General features: G+C 42.0%; 1 protein-coding gene across 5 annotated transcripts in view; it reads left to right on the top strand.

Annotated features, from left to right (window-relative positions):
- Nucleotides 1–3,956: 3,956 nt before the first annotated feature.
- plekhm3 (pleckstrin homology domain containing, family M, member 3) overlaps nucleotides 3,957–22,634 on the top strand; it is a 58,024-nt gene continuing 39,346 nt past the window's right edge. For 2 of the 5 annotated variants that reach the window (XM_041057614.1, XM_041057618.1), the window contains exons 1-5: nucleotides 6,033–6,234; nucleotides 6,462–7,544; nucleotides 12,741–13,850; nucleotides 21,272–21,417; nucleotides 22,098–22,291. In XM_041057614.1, the coding sequence (XP_040913548.1) occupies nucleotides 7,022–7,544; nucleotides 12,741–13,850; nucleotides 21,272–21,417; nucleotides 22,098–22,291 (1,973 nt within the window). In that variant the 5' untranslated portion in view covers nucleotides 6,033–6,234; nucleotides 6,462–7,021. Of the gene's footprint in view, nucleotides 3,993–4,476; nucleotides 4,582–6,032; nucleotides 6,235–6,461; nucleotides 7,545–12,740; nucleotides 13,851–21,271; nucleotides 21,418–22,097; nucleotides 22,292–22,634 lie in introns of those variants that run through there. The other 3 variants (XM_041057615.1, XM_041057617.1, XM_041057616.1) reach the window with 3 other exon arrangements.

The following is a 22,634-nucleotide window of genomic DNA, read 5'->3' as shown; positions in this document are numbered from 1 at the left end:
GTGTGTGTGTACAGGTGTACTTTGCGGCCCTTGTGGACCCTTGACATGATTAGGGGTCCAGCAGGAGTCTCGGAGCAGGGAGCAGGAGCACAGAGGAGCTGATGGAGTCCTGAGCCTGGAGCTAGTTTCTATTGTCCCCAGTAATTGGATTTGGTCTGGGAGGAGAGATGACAGCCAGTGAGAGGCTGCGATCATTAGGTGTGAATGAGACGTGCGGTGCCAGGGTTGAACACACACACACACACACACACACACACACACACACACACACACACACACACACACACACACACACACACACACACACACACACAGAGTTTGAAATTGTGTTGTTCAGCAGTCACGAAATACACACACACACACACGTGTCCACACTGATGCATTTTTGTCAAACAGCATTCTGCCCACGTGTGTTTGTACATATTTTCTTTCACCTCCTCACTGAAACATTAAAACTAACATCACAACAGCTGAATCTTCTTGTCATCCTCTTATGGTCAGCTGCCATATTAATATATCTAAATTCACTGTGTAGAGGGATGTTTCATGAAGCAAGATTAGCGGTCAAGATAGTATCGCTGTACTTAAATGAATTAAGCTTTTTTTTTAGCACAAGACTCAGTTACTTAAAGCAGATTTAAATAAGTCCAATTTAACTTATCATTAAGTTATTCCTCTGAAGTAGACTGGTCGTGGTCTGGTTAGTTTTCAGGTAGCTTCGATAGCTTAGCTTCGATATAGCCAACTTCTTAACAAACAGTTGCTTATTTACTCAACCAGTGGTTATGGAGCAACATTATCATTAATTTGAAGTCCTGTTTCTGGCCACCTGTCAAACCTAACTTCAGTATTCAGTTCATTCATTCAATTCAAGTATTCAATCTCTCTTTGCTTTGTTTTTGTTCTCTACCAACTCCTGAGGTAAATATCTTGTTCTTCAGCTTCTAAATTCTCTACTATGTTCACCAGCTAGCCTCTAACTGTATCTGTCTGCTGTTTGGTGCTGAGCAGGTTGTGGATTTGTGGAGCTGAAACTACTCACTGTAAAGCTCTTTTGAGGGGAGCTGTGAGTGACTCCTTTCACACGTGGTGATGGCAGGGCTGACCATGACAAGCTGAGTCCAAGATTTCTCAATAATATTGTCACTTTACAGAGGTCTATGTGATTTACATGACAACCTGAGATTATTATTGGTAATGACGTAAGAATAGAAACATTGGCAATTTTTATCCATCTAGCAGGTGAATAGTGAGCATTAAGCCTCACAGAGTAATGGTTTTCTTAAGCAGTAATAACAGCAGCATTCTCTCTCCTAAACAAATACATCTATAGCATACTTGTGTCAAAGTGTTTTAAGTAAAATTAAAAACCTCTCAGGTCATATAAAGACTTATAATGCAGCAGTATATAGTTTTGTGTGTGTGTGTGTGTGCATGTCCAAGTTAATCCCAGCGAGGGAGAAACATTTACCGAACACACACATACACGTGCGACGTTTCCATGGGGACCAAGCAGCCACTCTGTTCTTCAATAGCGGCTGAGTGAGTCGAGGTAGACGGCTATTGTGTTGTGTGTGTTTGGGGGGTCGGGGTGGCGGTTCGAGAGGGGTTAGGGGGAGCAGTATTAAACAACGTACTAGACAGATGAAAGCACTGCACATCCTTAAATCTAATCATAATTTAGTCATCACTAGAAGATGGTATGATCAAAATAAAGCAGGAAATAGGCAAGACTGACAGGACAGAGAGAGACCGGAGTGCACGAGTCGAGGGAAGGGGGCTGTGAGATTGCTGTTAGATGGAAAATGATGGAGCCTTATGGACAGAGATGGTCTTATTCCTAAAGCTGATGCTTATTTGTTGCATCAAACCCTATATCCAGGCACGGGCACTTAGCCTAAAAGGATTTCTAAAGCTCAGATGCAGCTGCACTGCAGCAGAGACACTGACTTAGTCATAACCACCAATATCAGGACTTCCATTCATGCCTTTGTTACGTAAAATTATGACCAATAAAATCACTAAAGCTAAATTGAAATAGTAAAAAAGGCCAATATGTAACACAATTTTCTCCAATAACCAAAAATGCTTCTGTGCCCACTAAAAACAGAAAATTATTTGTCCATGTCCAACTTTTGTCTTGTATAGAACACGTCATAGACTAGAATAAGATGTTCCTATTGTTGTTTATTTGCTTTTGAGAAACATGTTTTCAGACTTAAATTCTGTAAAACAGAAGAGAAACATCAGAAGATCCCTGGAATCTGCCAGTTTATATCTGAAACATGTAGGACTATTATCCTGCAACAATGCTACAGAGAAAGAAACATTGTAGAGCCCATTAGGGCGACCTGACCCTCCTCGCCTTCACTGCAGAGAACTTTTTAAACAAATTCAGACAAAGGGCATTCAAAGAAAGGATGAGGAGGAGGGGTCCAAGTGGGGTTTTCTCAAATGGGCTTTTGAAAGCTAATGATGATATTTCTTGGATTGGAGCTACTGAAAATAAGAAATTTGGGCTGATATTTCGTGTAATCAGATTTACTCGCTTCCTGAAAAAAAAGAAAAAAATCCAGAATTTTTTTTTTTTCAGTATTTCTCTGACAGTATTATTTTGAACAATTCATTATGCTTGTGAAACAGGATTGATCATTTATCATGGAACAAATTCTCCATTTGAGACAATATATCAGTTCAGCTGTTGTTGGAGGAGAATTACTGTCCCTCTCTTGAATGATGTTTCTCTCTGTTGGACTGACACTTTGGGTGCTCGGGCAGTTTCAAGCAGCCCATTAGGGAGAAACTATTCTCCACCTCTGCTTCATCCTCCACTTTCTGGTCCTCTTCCCATCTTGGTCTGATTCTTCTGTGCAGATGTAAGCCACGACCTTTCTTTGTGAGACTAAATAAAGGCACCACCTCCTGCTATCAACCACAGTACTGATCACGTCCTTTAGGGATTTTTATCCCATTTCATTATAATGATAATAATGAAAATGTCCTGTGTATGACAAAATCGGCTCAATGCAGAACACATTAGTAGGAGACAGAGAATGGGTGTTAGGGAAATGTAAAAAGCTCCTAAGATTTACTAAAACTTTTTTTTTTATCCCTGTGTGGCCTTTTCCTTCACAACAACTACAGATAGCAATGAAAGACAAAATAGAAATGTTAAAACAAACTGTTCAGTGCAGCTCCAACATGTCCTGAAACTTTAAAGGAAAAAAATACCACCATGAAATTAAAATCTGAATTTGTCAAAAGATTTTTTGTTTAAAATAAAATTTGTAAATAAAATAAAATGTAAAGTAATGAAGCCAAACTGTGATAATGATATTTGTTGATTGCTGTTGTGACTGTACAGATTATTGTCACCATTGTAGGTACCTGTTATTTTAGTTTGTCTTCTGTGCCTTTCTCAAACAATTATTTTCTTTATATCTTAAAAATATATTTACTCATGTATTATTATTATTTTCTCTTTCTGTAATCTGATGAAGGTACTTTCAGGGGGGAGTGTTAAAAGGAACATGTGACATAAAATAAGTAAATGTGACCTGATGAGTTTGAATAATTTACTGATTTATTTCATTATTGGTTGATTCAAATACTTTTCTGTATTTATTCCCATGCATTATTATTATTTATTTTTATTTCCATAGTTTTGGCTCAGAAGATTTTAATAATGTACTGATTTAGTGTTGGTCAGTGGTGGAAAGTAACCAAGTACATGTACTCAAGTAATGTGCTTAAGTATAATTTTGAGTTACTTGTGCCTTACTTGAGTATTTCCATTTTCCACTCTTATACTTCTACTCCACCACAACTTCATTATTTTGAAGCAAACTTTTACTTTTTTTAAGTAACATTTTGCAGGACCTTTTCATTGCTCATGATGTGTTACACGGAACCTTTGTCATGAAGCCTCCGTTTCCTTCTGAGTACTCTATCGCTGACGGACCGTCAAATGACATAATGGTAAACACAGTAAGGTGAGTCTCGATTTATGTTTTACAGCTTGTGCAGGGCACCAGTTTCACCACAAGACAAAACCAGTTCAGATCCACGGATGCGTGGTTTGAATCTGGGTGAGCGATCGGTTAAATCTTGCGTTAAAATAACACTGTTCGAGGATGGAGCGGTCAGCTAGCGTTAGCTGCTAGCTGACTAGCGCCGGCTCACTTCACATTAGCTGGGGATAAAAACAGGCCTTGTTCGGCCAGATGTCAGAACAGATCAGCGATATTATACATGTATACACGGCGTGTGTGGCGTGTTAAACAGGATGTATCAGCCAGGTAACATACGCAGCAGGTTAATGTTGGCTAACCCTCAGGCTGACCGTGGCTTCACCTCTGCCAGTGTTTACTGCTGAAATGCTGACTGTGTGTTTATAGATATGGATCAGAGGCAAAAACACACACAACAGTGCTGAGGCTTGAATCTGGTTGTTTATCGTTTCTAATTGCTGCCAGTCTTTTTAAACTTTAGTAGTATCACATTAAGATTGTGTAAGGGATAAGACAAGGCAAGCTGATGAGAAGTAGATCTCAGGACCTGTGGTGCGTTCAAAGTCTCCATGTAAGCTGTCTACTTAATATTTAAAAAATCTTACTACATTTTGTGTTGTGTTGAAGTTCGTTTGTCACTCCACCTGTAAAAACATGAAACATGAAAAATATCTACATTGTCTTAGTGCTCCGAAGCAAAGTAAGGTAAAAGATGAGTATATAGTTTACAGAGAAACGTACACATATGGATGAAGTAGCAATAAATATTGTGCAAGGTTTAAGGTGGAAGGCTTTCTCAGTGTCCTCTGTCTCTTCATGTAGTCCCAGACTGACTCCATGATGTTGACATAAGGGCTCTCTCTGTAGGGGCCAGGCCATCTTTTGCAGGACTCCTTGTTCTTCTTGTCTTCAGACTTTTTGTGAAAGCGGCCGTATGTGTGTTTATTTGAGATATTTATTGTTATACAAATATGTTTTCAATCCAGCCATATGTGAGCAGAAATAGTATAGCTCTTGCATAATAGAGCACATGAGGTACAGTAACTTCACTGATGTCCAGTCCAGTGATTTTTGCTGTTTTCCCTGTGATGACCACTGACTTCAGGTCACATTTTAGTCATGTTTAAAAAAAAAAAAAAAATCATTTTAAAGAGAATGGGTTCATGCTTTGTTCTTAAGTTTACTTCATCACTGATGAAAAGCTCTCTTAATTGTGCTTTCCCGGCTAATGTTGGCTGTATTGGCTTGACAGCATGTGTGAGTCAACAGGAGTTCAGTGGGGAGATTGATGAGTAACTAACCTAGATGACGATGCTCAGTTAGGTCAGAGCTGTTTCTGCAGGCAGATGATGTCAGAGTAAATATGTTGGTGTGTGATCACACAGGCTGTTTAATAAAAAATGGTCAGTGATAGTGATCAGCACTATAGGGGATGTCTCAGTAATACTATGTACTTCATCAAAATGAATGGGAATTGGAATAGAATAGAGGTGCAGGGTGGAGTAGTGCAGTTTTAATTTTATTTTCATTTTTTTTTGGAAATAAACAGGAAATACAATTTAAATGGAAATTGATTCTTTGAAATTGTAAAAAAAAAAAAAATCAGTTGAGTGGTTCAGCAGCTTCGTTGTAATGTTGGCACTGTTTACAAGCATGAGCACTGTGTAGCCTTGGTGCTGCGCAGGAGCCAAATGTACGGTTGTACTGGTGTAACGTTAATGCATGTAATTTAATAATTCCCGAACTAAAACCCATAAAGAGAATTAAAGTCACCGGGAAATCTGCTCTAATATCCCGTTTGTATCTCTAAGAAATTATCACGACTAAATATTCACTATGTTGGCCAGCTGACTAGAAATTGAATTGCAGTGATGTAATGGCCTTTAAATAATTGATATGAGGGGAAAAGTAAAAGAGGCTGTGCTTTGGAAGAGAAAGAAAATCAATGAGAACGAGAGAGCACAAATGAGAAAGAAAGAGGTACAGATAGAGAGAGAGAGACAGAGGAGTGGAGAGAATCAGAAGAGACAGGCGGTCAGGCAGATGGATGGGAACCCCACCCAGGCCTGTTTCCTCTCTGCCTGCTCCACTTCAGTGATAAGCAGCTGGGGAGGAAGTCAAGTATTATTTCATGTGGACATGTGACGGAGGATGATCATTTCTATATTGCTGAGGGAGAATCTGTGAGGCTCCAGTGTCAGTGTGATGAAGATGCTGTAGGTGGGTAGGTAGTTTAATGATTCAACTTGTTTAACTTGAGATTGCAAAGTCTTATTATCTGACTCTTCTCTTAGCAAGGGTTCAGTTTCAAATTTAAGAAACCCCCTGGAGCATGAGTTGGTTTTATGTATATATTAATCATAGTATTTTTTTTCTGTCAGCTGTGTTTCCATTCTTTGTTTGTCATGCTTCCTCTTTGCTGTTCCTCATTTTCTCTTCCCTTTGCTACAGTCGAGCCACAAAGTCTCCATCCGATGACCTCAAAGCCACCTGACAGGCCAAAAGAGCACCAATAATAAAGCTGAGAGTCGATTTTGACTTCACACCCTACAGAACTTGCTTCCTGTCACTGAACACTTCAATCAGAGCGGAGGGATTTTACTGTTTTTGTAGTGTGTGTCTTTCTGGCTAAGTATCTTAGTTTGCTGCCCAAATTGGCTCGTTTTGGAGAGTCCCAAGCTGCTGCCAGTCGTATTTAGCTCTGGCATGAAGCCGCAGTAGCTTTCCCCCCAAGAAGTAGAGGAAGAAAAGGAAGACTGTAACCCTGGACGAAGGCCCTGTCTTGAGGCAGGGAGCGGGACTTGGCTTCAGACTGCAGTTTGTGAAGCCTGCAGGCTGCTTGGACCTTCTTCACCTCTTCGTAGGTTGTCAGCGCACCTAAAAGACTTGCATTTGTCCAGCTGACAGCTAGTTTGCTTTGTTGGACATGTGGATGCTGCTAACAGGGTTTTGGTGTCCGTTTTGGAAAACTATCTAGTTGTGACATTTACAGCCCAGGGGAAGACCCAGCCATGGAGGGTCTTGAGCAGCTTGACATGGTGGGCGATATCAGCCCGGCCTTGGAGGCCACAGAGGACTTTATCCACTGTATGGATGGGATACAAGGCCAAGGTCCGAGCCAGGCTCAAACAGTTAAAGTCCAGCCTCCCAGGCAGCCTAAGCAGCTGCAGGAGGTGTCCAGTGCTGCGCTGGGAAAGCTGAGCTCCAGCGGCGTATGGAGCCTGCTGGCTGGAGAGCAGCCAGAGGTGGGGCCCTTAGGCCTGGCTTGGGCTGACAATTTCAGCGTGCTGGGGCTGGGAATGGGCTTGAGGCACGGCAAGAGAAGCCGGGCTCGCTCCACCAACGACCTGGCAGCCCAAACCAAGGAGTGCACCAACAACACCGCCAACCCCTCGTCCAACTCAGCCTTCAAGAAGGGACACAACCGGTCCAGATCTGACGTCAACTACAGGCCGTCTGCCTACACTGACAACGGACTGCCTGCGGTGGACTGCAACACCCTGAAGAACATGATCCTCAACCACCAGCAAGAGGGTGAGTTCACATACACAGTGTGAGTGAGTCTCTGTTTGATCTGATGTTGAAAGTGGTTGTTATGAATTTGTGAATCCAGATCTCTCAAGTCTGCACTAGAGCTGCAAAAATGAGTCAGTTGTGGTGTGGGCACCACAAACAAATTGCCATCAACCTCCGGTGTATTGAGGAGGTGGCAGGAGTCTCAGTGGCAAAGCTGTAACTAAAGTTAAGTGGGAAAATATATGTTTTCAGATTAGGATGAACTGACCCTTTAATTACATTGAATTTTTCTTAACTGGGCATTCATGGCGTGGAGAGCTGTTGTTGCTTTGACTCTTTAAATACGATGCCATGTCCTCAGTCGTTGACCAACTCATTAAACCTGAAGGATTCAAAAGGCCTGCCCCTACCTGTCAGAAGCATGCACACCTCCTCCAGCTGCTGTGCTGCACTGATCGAGCGTCCATTCACTGGAAAGCTTTCTCAGCCTTTGAGAGGCTTTTGGAGGACAGAAGTCCTGGACTATTTGTGCTGCAGATTGGGGCGTATGCTCTACTTAGGTTGAAGCATCCTCAGAGAAAGCAATAATGATAGAAGATGATGATAACTTGAAATGACACAGCTGTGCTATGACAGTCAGTATTCAGGCAGAGAGCTCAACACACACACACACACACACACACACACACACAAACACACACACACACGCCATTTGTTTGTGTGTTTTGGCCATCTGAAGGCCTAAGGAGATCCTAAGGGATCCTGAGGGATAATAGCCTGTAATCCTGTCAGCAAATGGACTCAAATGAGGCGAGAGAAGAGGCAACCCAATTACCCGGCCCCTGATACTGGCAGGATTATTTAGTATTAGCATATGTGTGAAAAGGCATCAGGTTATTTAGTTTGGCTCGATGTGTATTGAAAGCAGAGAAGTAGGAAAAGGACGATAATAAGCAGAAGGCAGAGTGATTTGGCTCAGCCTCGCTATGTCTCTTCATTCACACAGAGAAAAAAAAGTGGCTTGTTTGCCTTTCCATTAGTGACAGCTGGGGATGTTTAGATGGTAAATGGAAATGATGATTATTATTATACACGATATATACACGTGTATATGACACCAAACAGTGTGTATGGTTAGCTTTTATTAAAGCTCCTTTATATTTTTTTTACCAGTGCCTCCTGAACTCTAAGGCTGCATTCATCTCTTTGTAGATTATGATTCTTGCTGTTGAAGTTACTTTATCAACCATGTTTAATACACTGGGCTCCAAACGTTTACAGTTAATCAGCAAGTATCTGAATGACAAGACACTGTTTGCTGTTGAACATTGCACTGTTCGTACGAAAACGCAGCCTTCCCAAATGGGAATATGTGGAACAATAATAAAAAAATATAAATTTATACTTTTGCTGAAACTGTTGTTTAAATGAATCAGTGAACAAAACATTAATTACCAAACACTCTGATAAATAATTAACTGTTTAAGTTATTTATCAAACATGCCAAACATTTGCTGGTTCCAGCTTATGACATGTCAAACATCTGTGTTTTGGACTTATGTGAAAAAGTACAAGTTATTTGAAGGTATCACCTTGGGCTCTGGTAATCATGGCATTTTTCACTATATTCTGATATATTCAGTGTTTTAAAGAACCAGTAGTAAGCCATGGGTATTAAATATGACATGAAGTAGAAATAAAAAAACAGAAATAAACAACTGTCCAGATAAAATGACTACAAAAGAGGAGCAATGGGTGTCCTGCAAATCCTGTGAGAACACCAACATGTTCTTGTACCAAAAAAACCCCACGTATGAAGGTGGTTGTGGTAGGCCTCGCATCCTTCTGCTGACTCTGCATTCATTCCCGCTTCCTTTGTGTTTCAGGGGATGAATCTCGTTCATCAATTCAAGTGCGTCACTGCTTAGATGTCAGGGTGTTTGGCCGGAGTCATGGTTATATTTGGCGTATCAGAACACACTATAACACGTCGTTCATGACTTGCTTCCTTTTCCCCCCAAATTCTGACCTTACTCAACTTGGGGATTTACGACTGTACTTAGTCCCAGACGACACACACACTAGAATGCAGCTTTAGATGTTGCGGTACAAGTTCTTTCTTTGAGGAAAAAAAAAAAACTATTTACCTATATTTGTAAATATGTTTGTCCATTTTAATTTATGTCCTGTGATAGACTGGTTGACCTGCCCAGTGCACGCTGGGATAGGTTTAGCCCACTATGACCACAAACAGGATAAGAACTGCAGTCTGGAAACAGGGCATCTGTGGGTCTTAAAGTCTTAAAAAGCACTGAATTAATTTCCCTCCAAAGGAAAGGTGTTAAAAAGTTGTAAATTTAAATTAAAAAAGTCATAAACATGTTCACGTGCCTGTGTTAGGCAGACATGACATACATAAATTGTTTTTGTCTGTGATAGCTCGCTGTCAGGAATCGCTACACGCCTATAAACTGAAAGTGAGACTGGTGTGTAAGTGGATTGAGCAGGAGGCTGTTAAATCTTTTTTTTTTTTTCATCAGACCTACCCTCAGCTGCCAGTTTATTAGGCACATCAAACTGAAACTAATACTGTCTAATACAAAAGTCCTGAAATAAATCTGACATTCATGAAGGTTATAATGTTCAGTTTTTCTTGAAACTGCTTTTAGAGAGGCGTTAACTGTATGGCAGTTATTTCCATTATACTGTAATGCTCTGGATGGTATGATCATGAAACGGGTGTTAAATCATATTCTGTGTGGTTTATAAAAAAAGTTCTTGAAAAGCTTTGGAGAAACCCTGTGGAAAACAGATGGATGGTGTCCTGATGTGTGTCTGCAGGTGCCCTCTCCTGCTTTTTCATTTGCAGTCTATATGCACTTTGCTATCCAGGTAGCCGCAGCAGTCTGTTAGATTTGAAAACAGCATGTAATATTATGGCCGACCCCCTAATCAGTGGGTGAGGTTGCTTGTTTAGGGCTGAAGTGGAGGTTTGTGTCTTGACTGACTTGAGGGCAGCGGTGCTGGAGAGCTGTTTTGCAGCGTTGAGGGAAAAGTACTAATTCTTGTTGAAGGCTTACATGTGTATATTAGACTATTACTGGAGTGTGATGTCAAAACCTACCAGGTGGAGATGAAGGCTAATTGAACAGAGCAGCTTTCCTGGCCACAATGCCTAATTCTCATCTCGACCCTCCCAAGCGTGAAGACTGCCAATCAGCCAGACTTGATTCCTGCTAAACTTATTTGCATATTCATTTGTTCCTTTAGCAAAAGGTTTGTTAGCATGCAAGGTCCGAGACGTGGAGTGACACCGCGTCTGCTGCTGTTTTGATAAGATTGATGAGGCAACTTGACTCGCCACGCCTTAGTTAAGAGGAGCTGTGATGGATTTAGCTTTTCCTTTTCCCTCCTTGAGTGATTCAGCATGTTAAAGAAACAAAATGCAATATCTGTCAATTAGACTGCTTCTGGTCGGGGTTTACAATTAAATCAGAACAACTGAGGGGGAGGGTGTAAGTGACTGTTGTTGTTTTTAAGCAAACCTGTCTGCCCAGTGAGCAGTGATTTAAAGATTTTCAGGGCAAAATATGTCTAGATGTTTAAAACTGTGCTAAATTTGGTTGAAAAGTGGAGGTTTTTACATTTGGCCCTTACAACATGTTGAAATGTAGTAGATTAAATACTGTCTGAACAATGATTGTTTATAGCTTACACATACATATCTGTTGACCTTCAAATCACCAAATCAGTGCACTTGCAGAGGTTTTAGTATCATCTCTCCGTTATCTCCTGCCCCATCTGAATTCCTAAAGATTAATCTGCATGTCACAGATTTCATACTGTACCTTGTAGTTTTTTTTATAGCCCGCTCGGTGTAGCAGGTGCTCCTCTTGCTTCCTCTTTTTTGAGTTTGAAACAAAACAGGAAGTTTTAGAAATGATGAAATCTTTGTCATGTTTTGGTTTAACTGGGCGATGTGAAACGCAGAAGGGTGGTTTTAGTTCCCATATATTCACCCACAGGTCACAGGCATGTGGTAAATTTTGTTTTTCAAAACAAATTTGGATGCCTGCCAAGCCCAATCATTGCTACATCTCAAGTCTGACCTTGAAAAAGTGCATCTAGAGGTCCGTAGGTGTAGTTTGTTCCTACCATCTTATTTAATACTGTTGTGCTGACATGCTATTTTCTTGTTGCTTCCTTTTTAACTCCAGCAAATCTAGAACAAAATGTCCGTGTTTTTATGAAAAATATATTTAACTATAACTGTTCTATACTAACTGTATAACTATAACCAGGACAACATGATGTGGCCTGTTCCATGTATCTGCAAGTTCTAAAATATTTTGCTTGAAACACTTTGTTCAGTAGCATAGATTTGCCAAACAATATGACCGGCATGTTTTTTTTTTAAAGCGTTTTTCCAGCTGGACAGCGAATCCAGCATAACGTGCTGTTGTCTCCCTGAGTCTCAACCTTCCTCAATAAAGGTGAAAACACACCATCATCACAGGAGAAGGAGAGTGAGACAGAGAGGAACAATATAAAACATAAAACAAACCTCATGAGCTGCAGATTGTGATAGATCGGAGAGAAAAAGCCCAAATAGAGAGAGGGTGTGCCTCCGGCCTTCAGATTAGGAGAGTGGGACAGTTTTCTTTAACAATACTGTTTCTTCCTGCCTTGGTGACAAGAAGGCCCAGTGTGGACCTCTATCTCTTACCAAAATACCAATGCTCAGGTCTGAGCTGCAAGCCTCTGATAAGCTACTTTGCGTAGGAAACTGGCCCATATAGATTGTGGTTTGTGAGATCAGTTAGAGGTGTGAGGATTTAGGTGAGCTGGGCGAAGAAGCTGCGTGAGCAAACCAAGAGTATTAGCCACCCCCTGTTCATGTTGGATAGCAGCTATAGTCAGCTTGGACTCACAGCAGTTACAGTGGATTCCAATTCATTGATCCATTCCTGTAGCCTTGAAGCTCTGCTGGCTAAGCGATGATCATTAAGGTTCAGGAGTGGTTTGAGGACATTGTGATCCTAACCCAGTCATCAGCAGCAACATATATAAGAGTATGTGATTAATAGTATTAAAATATTAATTAATTAAATAGTAATAGTTTCTTGCCTGGTGTCTCAGTTGTGGTTTTCGTGAAACGCACATCACTCATCTGTGTCTCCCCCCCCCCCCCCCCCCCCCCATGTCTATGTCCAGCTGATAAAAGCAGCAGTAGCAGTGTGGTGAAGCAGGGTGAGATGGAGCAGCGTGAAGGGCCCCGGGGCCGCTGGACACCCTGCCATGTCGAGCTGACACCGTGCGAACTCCGGCTCTACACTCTGGACAGCAGTGCCAACCGCCAGCTGGGCACCGCCTACTCTTTGTCACACTGCCAGAGTGTCATCTCACCAGCACCCTGCAGCCAGCCAGGCCAGATCACCCAGCCCGCCGATCAACGGACGCTACAGGCTTTGTTCTTCAACAGCACGCGTCTCCAGCTGAGGGCGGCCAGCCAATGGGAGGCCATGGAGTGGAGACGGCTCATATGGGAGAAAGTGCAGGCAGCCAGACCTGTGAGGCTGGAGAACCGCCAGCGTAAGCCCGGACTGGAAAACCAACAGGTCGCCAAGTTTCCTGCACCCATGTCACCCTCCTCGTCGCCCTCCCCATCAGGCCTCGACACCAGGCCTGATGGGGAGAGTGACACCCCCACATCAGCAGAGGCCTCGCTCTCTCTTCAGACTAATTCTGGCGTCTTGAGCAGACCCACCACCCTTCCACTGTTCACCCAGCGCTGCCAGGACGTCCTCAAAGCTGGTCTGCTCCATCAGCTGATGGACCAGAACAACTGGCGGGCCTTCACATTCGTCCTGACCAGGTCTGCTCTCCAAGTCTTCCCTACTGAGGGCCGAGGGTCTGTGACCCAGCCTCTCCTTCAGTACTCCTTGGCATCCTGCTTGGCCGTACAGCACGATCAGGATCCAGAGAATGGAGAACCGTGGACGGATAGAAGGGAGCGTTTCCAAGTAGTTTTCCCCAAAGAGGTGCTCCAACTTCGTGCGGATGATCACCTTAAGGCCCAGGAATGGGTGGACACCCTGCGAGAGGCAGTGGGAGCACAAAGGCCTCCACAAGAAGAGGGGGGAGAACTGGGAGAAGGAGCTCCAAGCCTCCAGGGAGTGTTGTTGAGATCAAAACCATCTCGTGAGAGGAGGCAGCGGGAGGCCCAGAGAGCCAAGAGGCAGTCAGTCACCACCAGTTTCCTCAGTATTCTCACCTGTTTGGCTGTGGAGAAGGGGCTCACTGCTCAGAGCTTCAGATGTGCAGGTGAGTGGCCTACACACACACAGACACACACAAACTGTTGAATAAAAGAAATTACATGGTTTTTTCTACTTTCCTCTGTGCTTTTAGCCTAATTTTGTGTCCTTTGGTTACACAATTCCAACACAGATTTTTATTTTTATTTCAGCATGGCATCCACAATCACCACACACTTCATCTAACTGACTCCCAAAACATTGTATTATAGGTAAACAGACAAATTTTAGCACAAGGTTTGTTGATTTAAAGCCAAAAATGGTCTCAAGTTGTATGATTTTTTAAATAATAATATATAATGTATCCCACTGAACAGATATATGAAGGATCCTGTTTCTTTGAGTGCATCTACCTTTTCCTGTCAGTCAATGGTTTTTGTTGTTTCAGTATTTGGTCTTCATCCTTTTTCATATCCAGGACCATTACAGCCGCTCTCCTCCTCTATTATTATTCCTGTTAGTCTCCATACCGGGCCCTTGGACAGCCCCATAAATGGCAGGCGGTGCTTTTTACTCTCCCTGGGTGTGAAACGTGGGCTTCCTCTCTCTCTCTCTTAGGAGGGCTTTGAATAATCACCGCTCACCTCCCTTTTTATTTGTAACAACTGGCTTATTAATGCAGGGCGGTTTGAAAGGCCAGCTGAAACAGGAACAAGGACAGAGGCCGTCTGGGGGCAACTGATGATAATTGGTAGGCTTAAAGCACCGGAGGAGAGGAAAAATGGATGAATGAATGAATGAGAGCGAATGAAAGCGTCCTGGGGATGCTGCAGTGGTCAGGCCTGATCGTAGTTGTTTGATTGAAGGGTTTCTGGGTAGAGCTGGATGGGAGGGGACAGCTGGATACGTCCATTTTCTATACAGTGCACACCTCTGCTCACTCAATCTGTTTTTTTCCCCTTCTTTTCCTGTCTTTATTTCTTCCTTTCCTTTCACTGCTTCATTCAGACTCAGATTCTCCCTCTGCCCCTCCTTATTTATTTGACTGTATCCCTTCTTAGTCTCCTGCAGTGTTACTTAACAGGTCTTGAAAAAGTATTTTACACCATTTAAATCCAACTCTGTAAAAACTGTATTCAAAGGTACTGTTAGAGATCTTGTGTTTTTATAGATTTATTGTTTTAATTTTCATGTTTTTTTCTGTTGGGAAATTAAAATCTCACAATAAGAATCTTAAATTTTAACTGTAGACAACCTGTCTCCCTGCTTACTGTTTCTCTGTCCACTCTCCTCTCCTGGCTCTCACCTCTCTTTGGTGGTGTGCCAGCTAATTTTTATAGAGACAAGGCCTGATTTTTGGAACTTACAATGGCCATTTTCTATATTTTCTGACATTTTACAGACTAAATATTTAATCAGTAATAATCATTTTAATCGATGACTGGAGTTGAGTGAAACTGAACACAAATTTTTGACATTTAATTACTGCTCAAAACTTAGTGTTGAAATTTAAATACCACTCTGAATATGTTGCACTGAAATATTTGAGTCTGGAAAGCATCTTTATGAATTTATGTGTGATCTTTGAGCTGGCAAGCCCCCAGCTTTAGAAGAGCTGTATAATTATTTCTAATCCTGTTCATACGTGAAGTGCACATGCTGTATAGGCACAAAAACATGGAAGCGCGGGGAAGCTCGCAGAAACATGGTGGACGACACCGTGAGCTACCTTCATAGGAACAAATTGGGCACCATTGATACATTAATGCTTGCCAGAGGTCAGATTTCATGCTGACTCGGTTGTTGTTCCTTGGTGTCTCCGATGTTCAGATATGAATTTCAGATCTTGAATTTAAGGTTTGAATTTGGCCAAGCAACCTGAGTTTTTCTATCTGAACTTGAGAACCTTAAGATAAATACAAACTGGAAATGAAGCTTTTGAAATTGTGCAACTTGAAATTGACTACTTAGAATTTCAGAAAGTGCAATTCAGACCACATAAATTCATAAAGGTAGCTTTCAGTGCAATAAATTCAGTGGCTGTTCAATTCATAAAATAAAATCAATCTGCACTTGAAGCTTTGGCTGTTGTTGTCTATTTTTGTTGACTATTTGCAGAATTGAACTACTTTGCAAGGTTTGGTATGTGTTGGCAGTGTAGGTCTCAAAGAGGAAAAAAGGACCATTTACACAAACAGAAAACTTTAGACCTGGCCCTCTATGGTAAACGCTTAGATTGACCATCAAAACCCCATAAGCCTAATTCATCAAAAGCAACCTGAGTGCTCATCTGATTATTCATATATGAAACTACTAATCTAAACAAGATCTCTTGATGGTGGCGACCGCACTGCCCACTGTTCAGTATGCTACTTTAGTTTCAGCTGATTTCTCTTTGAACTTGTTTCAAGTCTGCCCTCTGCATATGCATGCTACATGCATCCATACATATCGAGTGATTGGTTATTTAACATCAAAATGTAAAATGTATTCAACTAATTACGCAGGGGAATGGCTGCGTTTTTGATTTCTTTTGAAGGAAGCACTTTGTGTGCGTTTGAAGACCGTGACTCCCCATCACCCCTCACCACACAGACACACACACACACACACATTGTGCAGTGTGTGTCCTCAGGTTTGGTGACCCCTGTCGTTGCACTGGAGCACGTTCTCAGGCCCCCGACGGACCATGTGAATCTATTGGATGTAAGAGGGGGTGCAGGGGCTTTGGGTAAAGTGGGAATCAGTAGATATGAGGGAATTGTGGAAGTAGGAGGTGGGCCCACATCAAAAGATGGACAGTTTCTCTCTCTCAACTCACGCACGCACGCGCACACACTCACTATCTTGCTTATAGTACTCTCCATTTGTTCACATTTTCTTTGGAGTGTTTGGTTGGTGTGAATGAGACACATCAAAGCTCAGGCCTCGCTCGTCTTTTCAGTTGTAATTCACACACATGTACATAACTCTCTCTCTCACACACAGACACACACACACACCAGTGTCCTCTCAGAGGTGTGGTGGTTTGAACCAGAGGCGGGCAGATGAAAGTGTGAGCCCCTTTTTGCCCTGATGTCATCTCTCTCTCTCTCCTTCTGTTTCTCTGTGTCTCTCTCCCTCTCTCTCCACACCGTACTCTCACCCTGGGGAGGTCAAAGTGACCCTCTCTCACTACAGAGAGCCGCAGTACAATCGGTAGACCTTTGAGCTGCGTTTGAATTCCCATTCATCTTTCCCTCTGTCCCTCTTTCTCTGCTTCCCAGAAAGACCCATAAAAGATCAGAGACGGGGAAAGAAAGCAGTTGTTACTCTGTGCTGATAATGGAGGAAGTAGTTAGCAGCAAGTATAAGTATTAGTAATTACTCTGAACATTAAGAAAATAGCATTTATGGGAGTTGAAGTAGATGTGTATTGGTGGAAAATGAGAAAAAAAACCCACTTTGTACTTTTTAAATACGATTTGGCTTTTACTTACTACTTTATAATTTTTTAAAAATTACTTTATTGATCCCTCCTGGGGAAATGACTCTCTGCGTTTTACCCACACCAAGTGAACGAAACACACACACAAGCATGCACATGCACTAGGGACGCTGGGGCAGAGGGTTCGAGAATATCTTTAATAATAAAGGTAATCTGGGTCCACTCACTATTTACATGTCATCTAGGTTACAGGACCAGTCTGTACATTGGATGTGATTTCATCAGTTTCCATATGTGAGCGTATGGTCTGTAGAACCAGTATTACAGGTGTAACTAAGTACAGTTCTGGAGGCCAGCTTACCAGTTACTTACACAAATTATTATTGTGGCCTCTTGTTTGTGTTTAACTCCACTTTCTTTTAGAATGCATTTAACCATTGATTAATCTATTGATTATTTTCTCTAGTTATTGGCTAATTGTTTATTCTATAAAAATTTAACAACTGCCCACAAATCTCCTGCGGCTAAGGTGTTGTCTGGCTTGTGAACCTGAAGTGATTCAGTTTATACCGAAACCATAAATAAAATATTGCATATCGCATATTCATATTTGTCTTTCGAATTTTCCGATAGGGGGAGCAGTTTGGTCGGTGTTAGTCTGATTCTACACCCACCAACCTGCACCATCTACAGGAAAGGAAAGTAACTGCAGCAGCTGTGTAGAAGTACACATGCAGAGATCGCTTCCTACAGGCAAAAACAGTTATAGCTGCAGTATTTTAAACACATTCCCTTCTGCAGGCATTGGGAGTTTCAACAGTTACAGGTTTTTGTAGCTATACACCGTAAAACACTGATTTCCTGTTGTAACTTAATTTTAGATTTATTTGACTTTCTAAACACGAACAACACTGGTTTAAAGTTAAAAGTGTTTTTATTGACTGTCTGGTTAGGGCCTCCCTCCTTCTGTGACAGGAAACACACAGTGACACTCTGTGAACTCTGTACTCTAGCATTCAAGCGAAAATATCAGTTTAAACAATTTATAAAGTATAAAGCCTCAAACGCATACAGATAACTCATATAGTACATAGATATAGTACAGCTATGTGTCTGCTCATTGGTGAGAATTCCTGCGGGGTCGAGGTTTTGGTCAGGATCAGATCAGGATCAGATTTATATGCTTGGTGTTATTTCTTCTTCCATAGTCCCACTTTATCTGTCCTGATTTAACTGCTCATTTTACTGTTCATAGCACATTATAGACTGTCCCAGCTGTGGTAGACGTTCTTTTGCCACTGTGTGAATGTGTGTGTGTGTGTTTTCATCTTGTCCTCATGATACAGAATTTGAGGTTAAGGTCAAAGGTTGTTATTTAGTTTGCGGGTTGTTTTCAGGCTACATACGTATGTGCCTTTGTTCCTCCAGTCCCAACAGCAACAGACCAAATTTGAGACCACAGCTGGCCTGAAAGCCGGCCCGGTGGTCAGCCGTTTCCTCGAAGTGACACAGTGTTTCTCTGACTGTTGACCATCCCCTCTGCCTGCTGGCTCCCAACCAGTGGACTGTGGTTTGTTGAAAGAGCATCCACCCCAACAACAGCATGAGCTCACTGCTGTAATTAGCCTACCTAGATCTGAGTTACACACATGTATTCGATCATGGTTCCTTCACTAAGATAGCACTTTGTTGTTGTAGTTTTTTCCATCTTATCCACAAGCAGTACCTTCTACCAAAGGGAAAAAAAATATCCATTGTTTAAACTTTAAATTTTGGAAAGTGGTGAAAATGGATGATGACAGTTCATAGATTACAGCCAAGTTTGGACAAACAGGTTGTCAATAAAGTTTTTAAGGATATGGTGAAAATGGCAGAAAGCACTACAGTCAGAATGTGAACAGTCCACCAGTCGGATGTGTCACCAGTGTAAATGCTGTTTGTAGAGTTTAGCCACATTCTTAAGAAAAACAAACTCAAGCTGCTCGTTGAAAAGCTCCAGACAACACTATTCCTGGCAAAGTTGCGTACAGCAGCATAGCTTAGCAGGATTCTCCAGGGATCAATATGACGTGCAAGATGAGGGTCTGACAGGGGTTACTGAGTTAGAACCAGTGCTGGCAACCTTCTACACTGTAAGTAATATTGGTTGTTTTGATGACTGTCAGTTATAACCATAGCTCAGTCCATCATTCAGTCTGTGTGTGGCTGACAAACATGAGTTTTTTTCTTTCTTTTGGTCAGATAAAGCAGGAGCTCCAGCTCTGAGTGCTGAGCAGACCATTGTCCTTTTCAGACATCAGATCCTTGTCTGCGATAAAAAAGTAGCTGGATTAACTTCTCTTTATTGTCCCGTCTTTATCTGTCCATGTTTGATCTCAATCTTCTTCTCTTTCATTCAGTTCTTTCTCTCCTCCAATCTCTCGCTAATCTTTGAACTCATTTTGTCTTATTTTTTTTCCTCTTTCCCCTTGTTCAGTCCGTGTTGTTTCTTGCGCTGAAGCACCAACTGATAAACAGGCTGACACACGTCCTTCCTCCGCTGTTGTTCCTCTGCTCTGTTTTCTGTAGCTTTCTGTGCCTCTGTTTTTAAAAACCTAGATAAAAATCTCCCGTTTCTTTTCTTTTCTTTTCTCCGCTTAGTGTTTTCCTCCAGGCCCCGTGTCCTCCCAGATTGTGCGGATAAGGGACACCTGTCACAGTGCTGTGGCATTCAGCTGTTTGCGTGTGTGAGAGAGATCATAGACCAGGTCCGGGTGTTTGGGTGAAAAATGAACTTTAAAGAGTCTAGCAGACAAAGCAGACAGTGGGGCAGTGATCAGGCTGAATAGAGCGGAGGATCTGTTTGTCTTTTAGTTCTACAAAACACTTTCGTATTGAAGTCTGGTGTTGTGACTACTACAAGAACCAAGACTCTGTTATCTGAGGGACTCCTTCAAATGGATTTGGCAGGTAGATTTTGGGAGACTTGAGTGTTAATATTAGAGGATTCGTTTTGGACATCATGAAAAACATTTCAGTTTATGCTTCTCCTGCACATCATCACATCACATCATTAATGCCCTAACTCCTCCAGAACGTCACATTTCCTTTTGCAAGTAGAGATCTGAGATATAAAGATTGCTCATGTACTGTAACCAGAACTTTAACCACAAAAATACAGCATGTCAAGACTTTAAGACTTAAATATAGTTTCAGCCACCAAATGTGTTTGGCAGCTAAAATGAGTGACAGCAGTGTTTTGTCGCTGCTCCTAAAGGCCACACTCCGGTGAAAAGTCATCTGTCATGAAGAAGGGCAAGAAGCAGCAATTGTTTAAATAACGTTAACACCACAGAGCGAATGAGTGATGTTTTGAGCATATTCAGTGTCACTCATTTGTTGTGAATGTTGAATTTACCGATGTGCGTGTTTTCTGTCTCAGCTGTAAAACTTGAAAATAGGTTGTAAGTTAAACCCTTTATCAGAATAAACACATTCATCTAAGAATTTCTTTGCAATCCTCAAATCACTGCAACATATTACCTTATTGGGGTCAGAGTACCTTTTAAACGTTGACTATCTTGTTCATTATCTACAGGTTTATTCGGCTGGATTGTTGTGGTATTTAGTGCGGGGCAATAAACTGACACATATTAACACCAAGCTATTTGCTCCACAGCCTTTGTGTTGTCCCGATCATGGCTCTCTCCTGCTTGCTCCTGCAGACTGTAGACACTAAAAGCTGACTTGTGCAACACTTTGGAGCTAATTAGCCAGTTAGGATCCATACCTGGTCATAAAAGAGCTGTATATATGGATTTCTTTATTGAAGCCATCATTTGATTACATGCAGGGTGTCCACTTAGTCTGAGAAAATCCATACTTGTTCCACTTTACAATGAAAGATTGTTCCGTTGGTTTGAATCCCGCTTTTGACACTTTCTTAAACATGTTTTATTTTGTTTCCTCATGATTACAGAGACTTTCAGACTTCCTTGATCATCATCTAGTACCTTAAATGTGTTACTAAGATGTAAGCTCACAAACACACACACAGTCTTACCCAGTGCCTTCTTCCTCAGGTTGTCAGCGTCCAGTCGGCCTGTCCAGGGGCAAGGCAAAGGTCTGCTACTACAGTGGCTGGTACTACTGCCAGAGCTGCCACCAGGACAACTCCTTCCTCATCCCAGCTCGCCTGCTGCACAACTGGGACACCACCAAGCACAAGGTGGGAAAGCGCACACACACACAATTATATGACAATACACATCATTTCAACATACTTACTGAACTGTACTGTACTTATTAAACTTTGAATGTATGCAGTTACTGGTTCTCGGCGACCTGAGGAATTTTCTAAGGCTGCGCTCATTTTAGCCTTGTGCGCATGAACCACAGTCCATTCATTCCTTTGAATGGAGCCAGTCCTACAACGCAACACAGGACAGCAGCAGAAAGAATTGAGCCTGTCACAGCTTTTGCCGCAACACAATGCAATGTGACTTCATCCAGGAAGGCTTGAAACCAGTCATCCCCGCCACCAGTGCCGCTCCTTGCATTGTTTCAATGCAGGGCTGATTCTGTCTCAGCGCCTACTAAAATAAAGTGTAGTCTCTCTTTATTTTAGTGCAGACTGCTGCAGATGAGAGGAAATTGAAATTTTATTTGCTTTCTTGCCGAGAGTTAATGATGATGCCAGTCTTGTGACAGTCTGCTAAACATGAAGCTACAGCTGGGAGATCTTAGCTTAGCTTAGCATAACAACTGGAAACTGGAAGCAGAGGCTGTTGTATGGGTTCTCAGCCCCGCATCATCCATTACAATGCAACATTTAACCTGCTTTATCTCTAATGTATCTCTTGTCATTGGTGCAGTGATCCTGATGTAGGCTCTGAATTGCTCCTCCAGGTGTCTAAACAGGCCAAAGAATTCCTGGAGTTTGTGTATGAAGAGCCTCTGCTCGACGTCCAGCAGCTCAACCCTTGTCTGTATGAGCACTGTGAGCCTCTAAGTACCGTGCTACGTCTCCGTCAGCAGCTACAGTCACTGCGGGCCTACCTGTTCAGCTGCCGAGCGACTGTTGCCGAGGACCTCCGACGAAGGTAGGTTGGCTGTGAAGTCAGTTGTGTTGGCTTGGTGTATTTCTGCCTCGGTTAAATACTTCTTACGGGTCTTACCGTGTTTTAATAATTTTGAGAGATCCACAGGGATGAGGTCTACATATTTTTTTTCTGCTTTTGTATCTCACAATCACTCAGATTTATGATTTAAAGGGAGATATACATGGAGATGTCCAGCAATTCAAAGTTATTTTAAATGCACAGGAGACATCAGCTATTTTTTTTATGTTCAACATTAACAGCCTGTGTTATCAGTCACACTGACGGATGAACTTAAATATTTGTTATATTCCTCTGTTGATGACCAGACACTTGATTATACAGA

This window comes from Toxotes jaculatrix, chromosome 15, assembly GCF_017976425.1.
Source record: "Toxotes jaculatrix isolate fToxJac2 chromosome 15, fToxJac2.pri, whole genome shotgun sequence".
Taxonomy (NCBI): Eukaryota; Metazoa; Chordata; class Actinopteri; family Toxotidae; genus Toxotes; species Toxotes jaculatrix.
The sequence above is the reverse complement of the archived record's forward strand: the minus strand, read 5'-3'. Positions and strand labels throughout refer to the sequence as shown.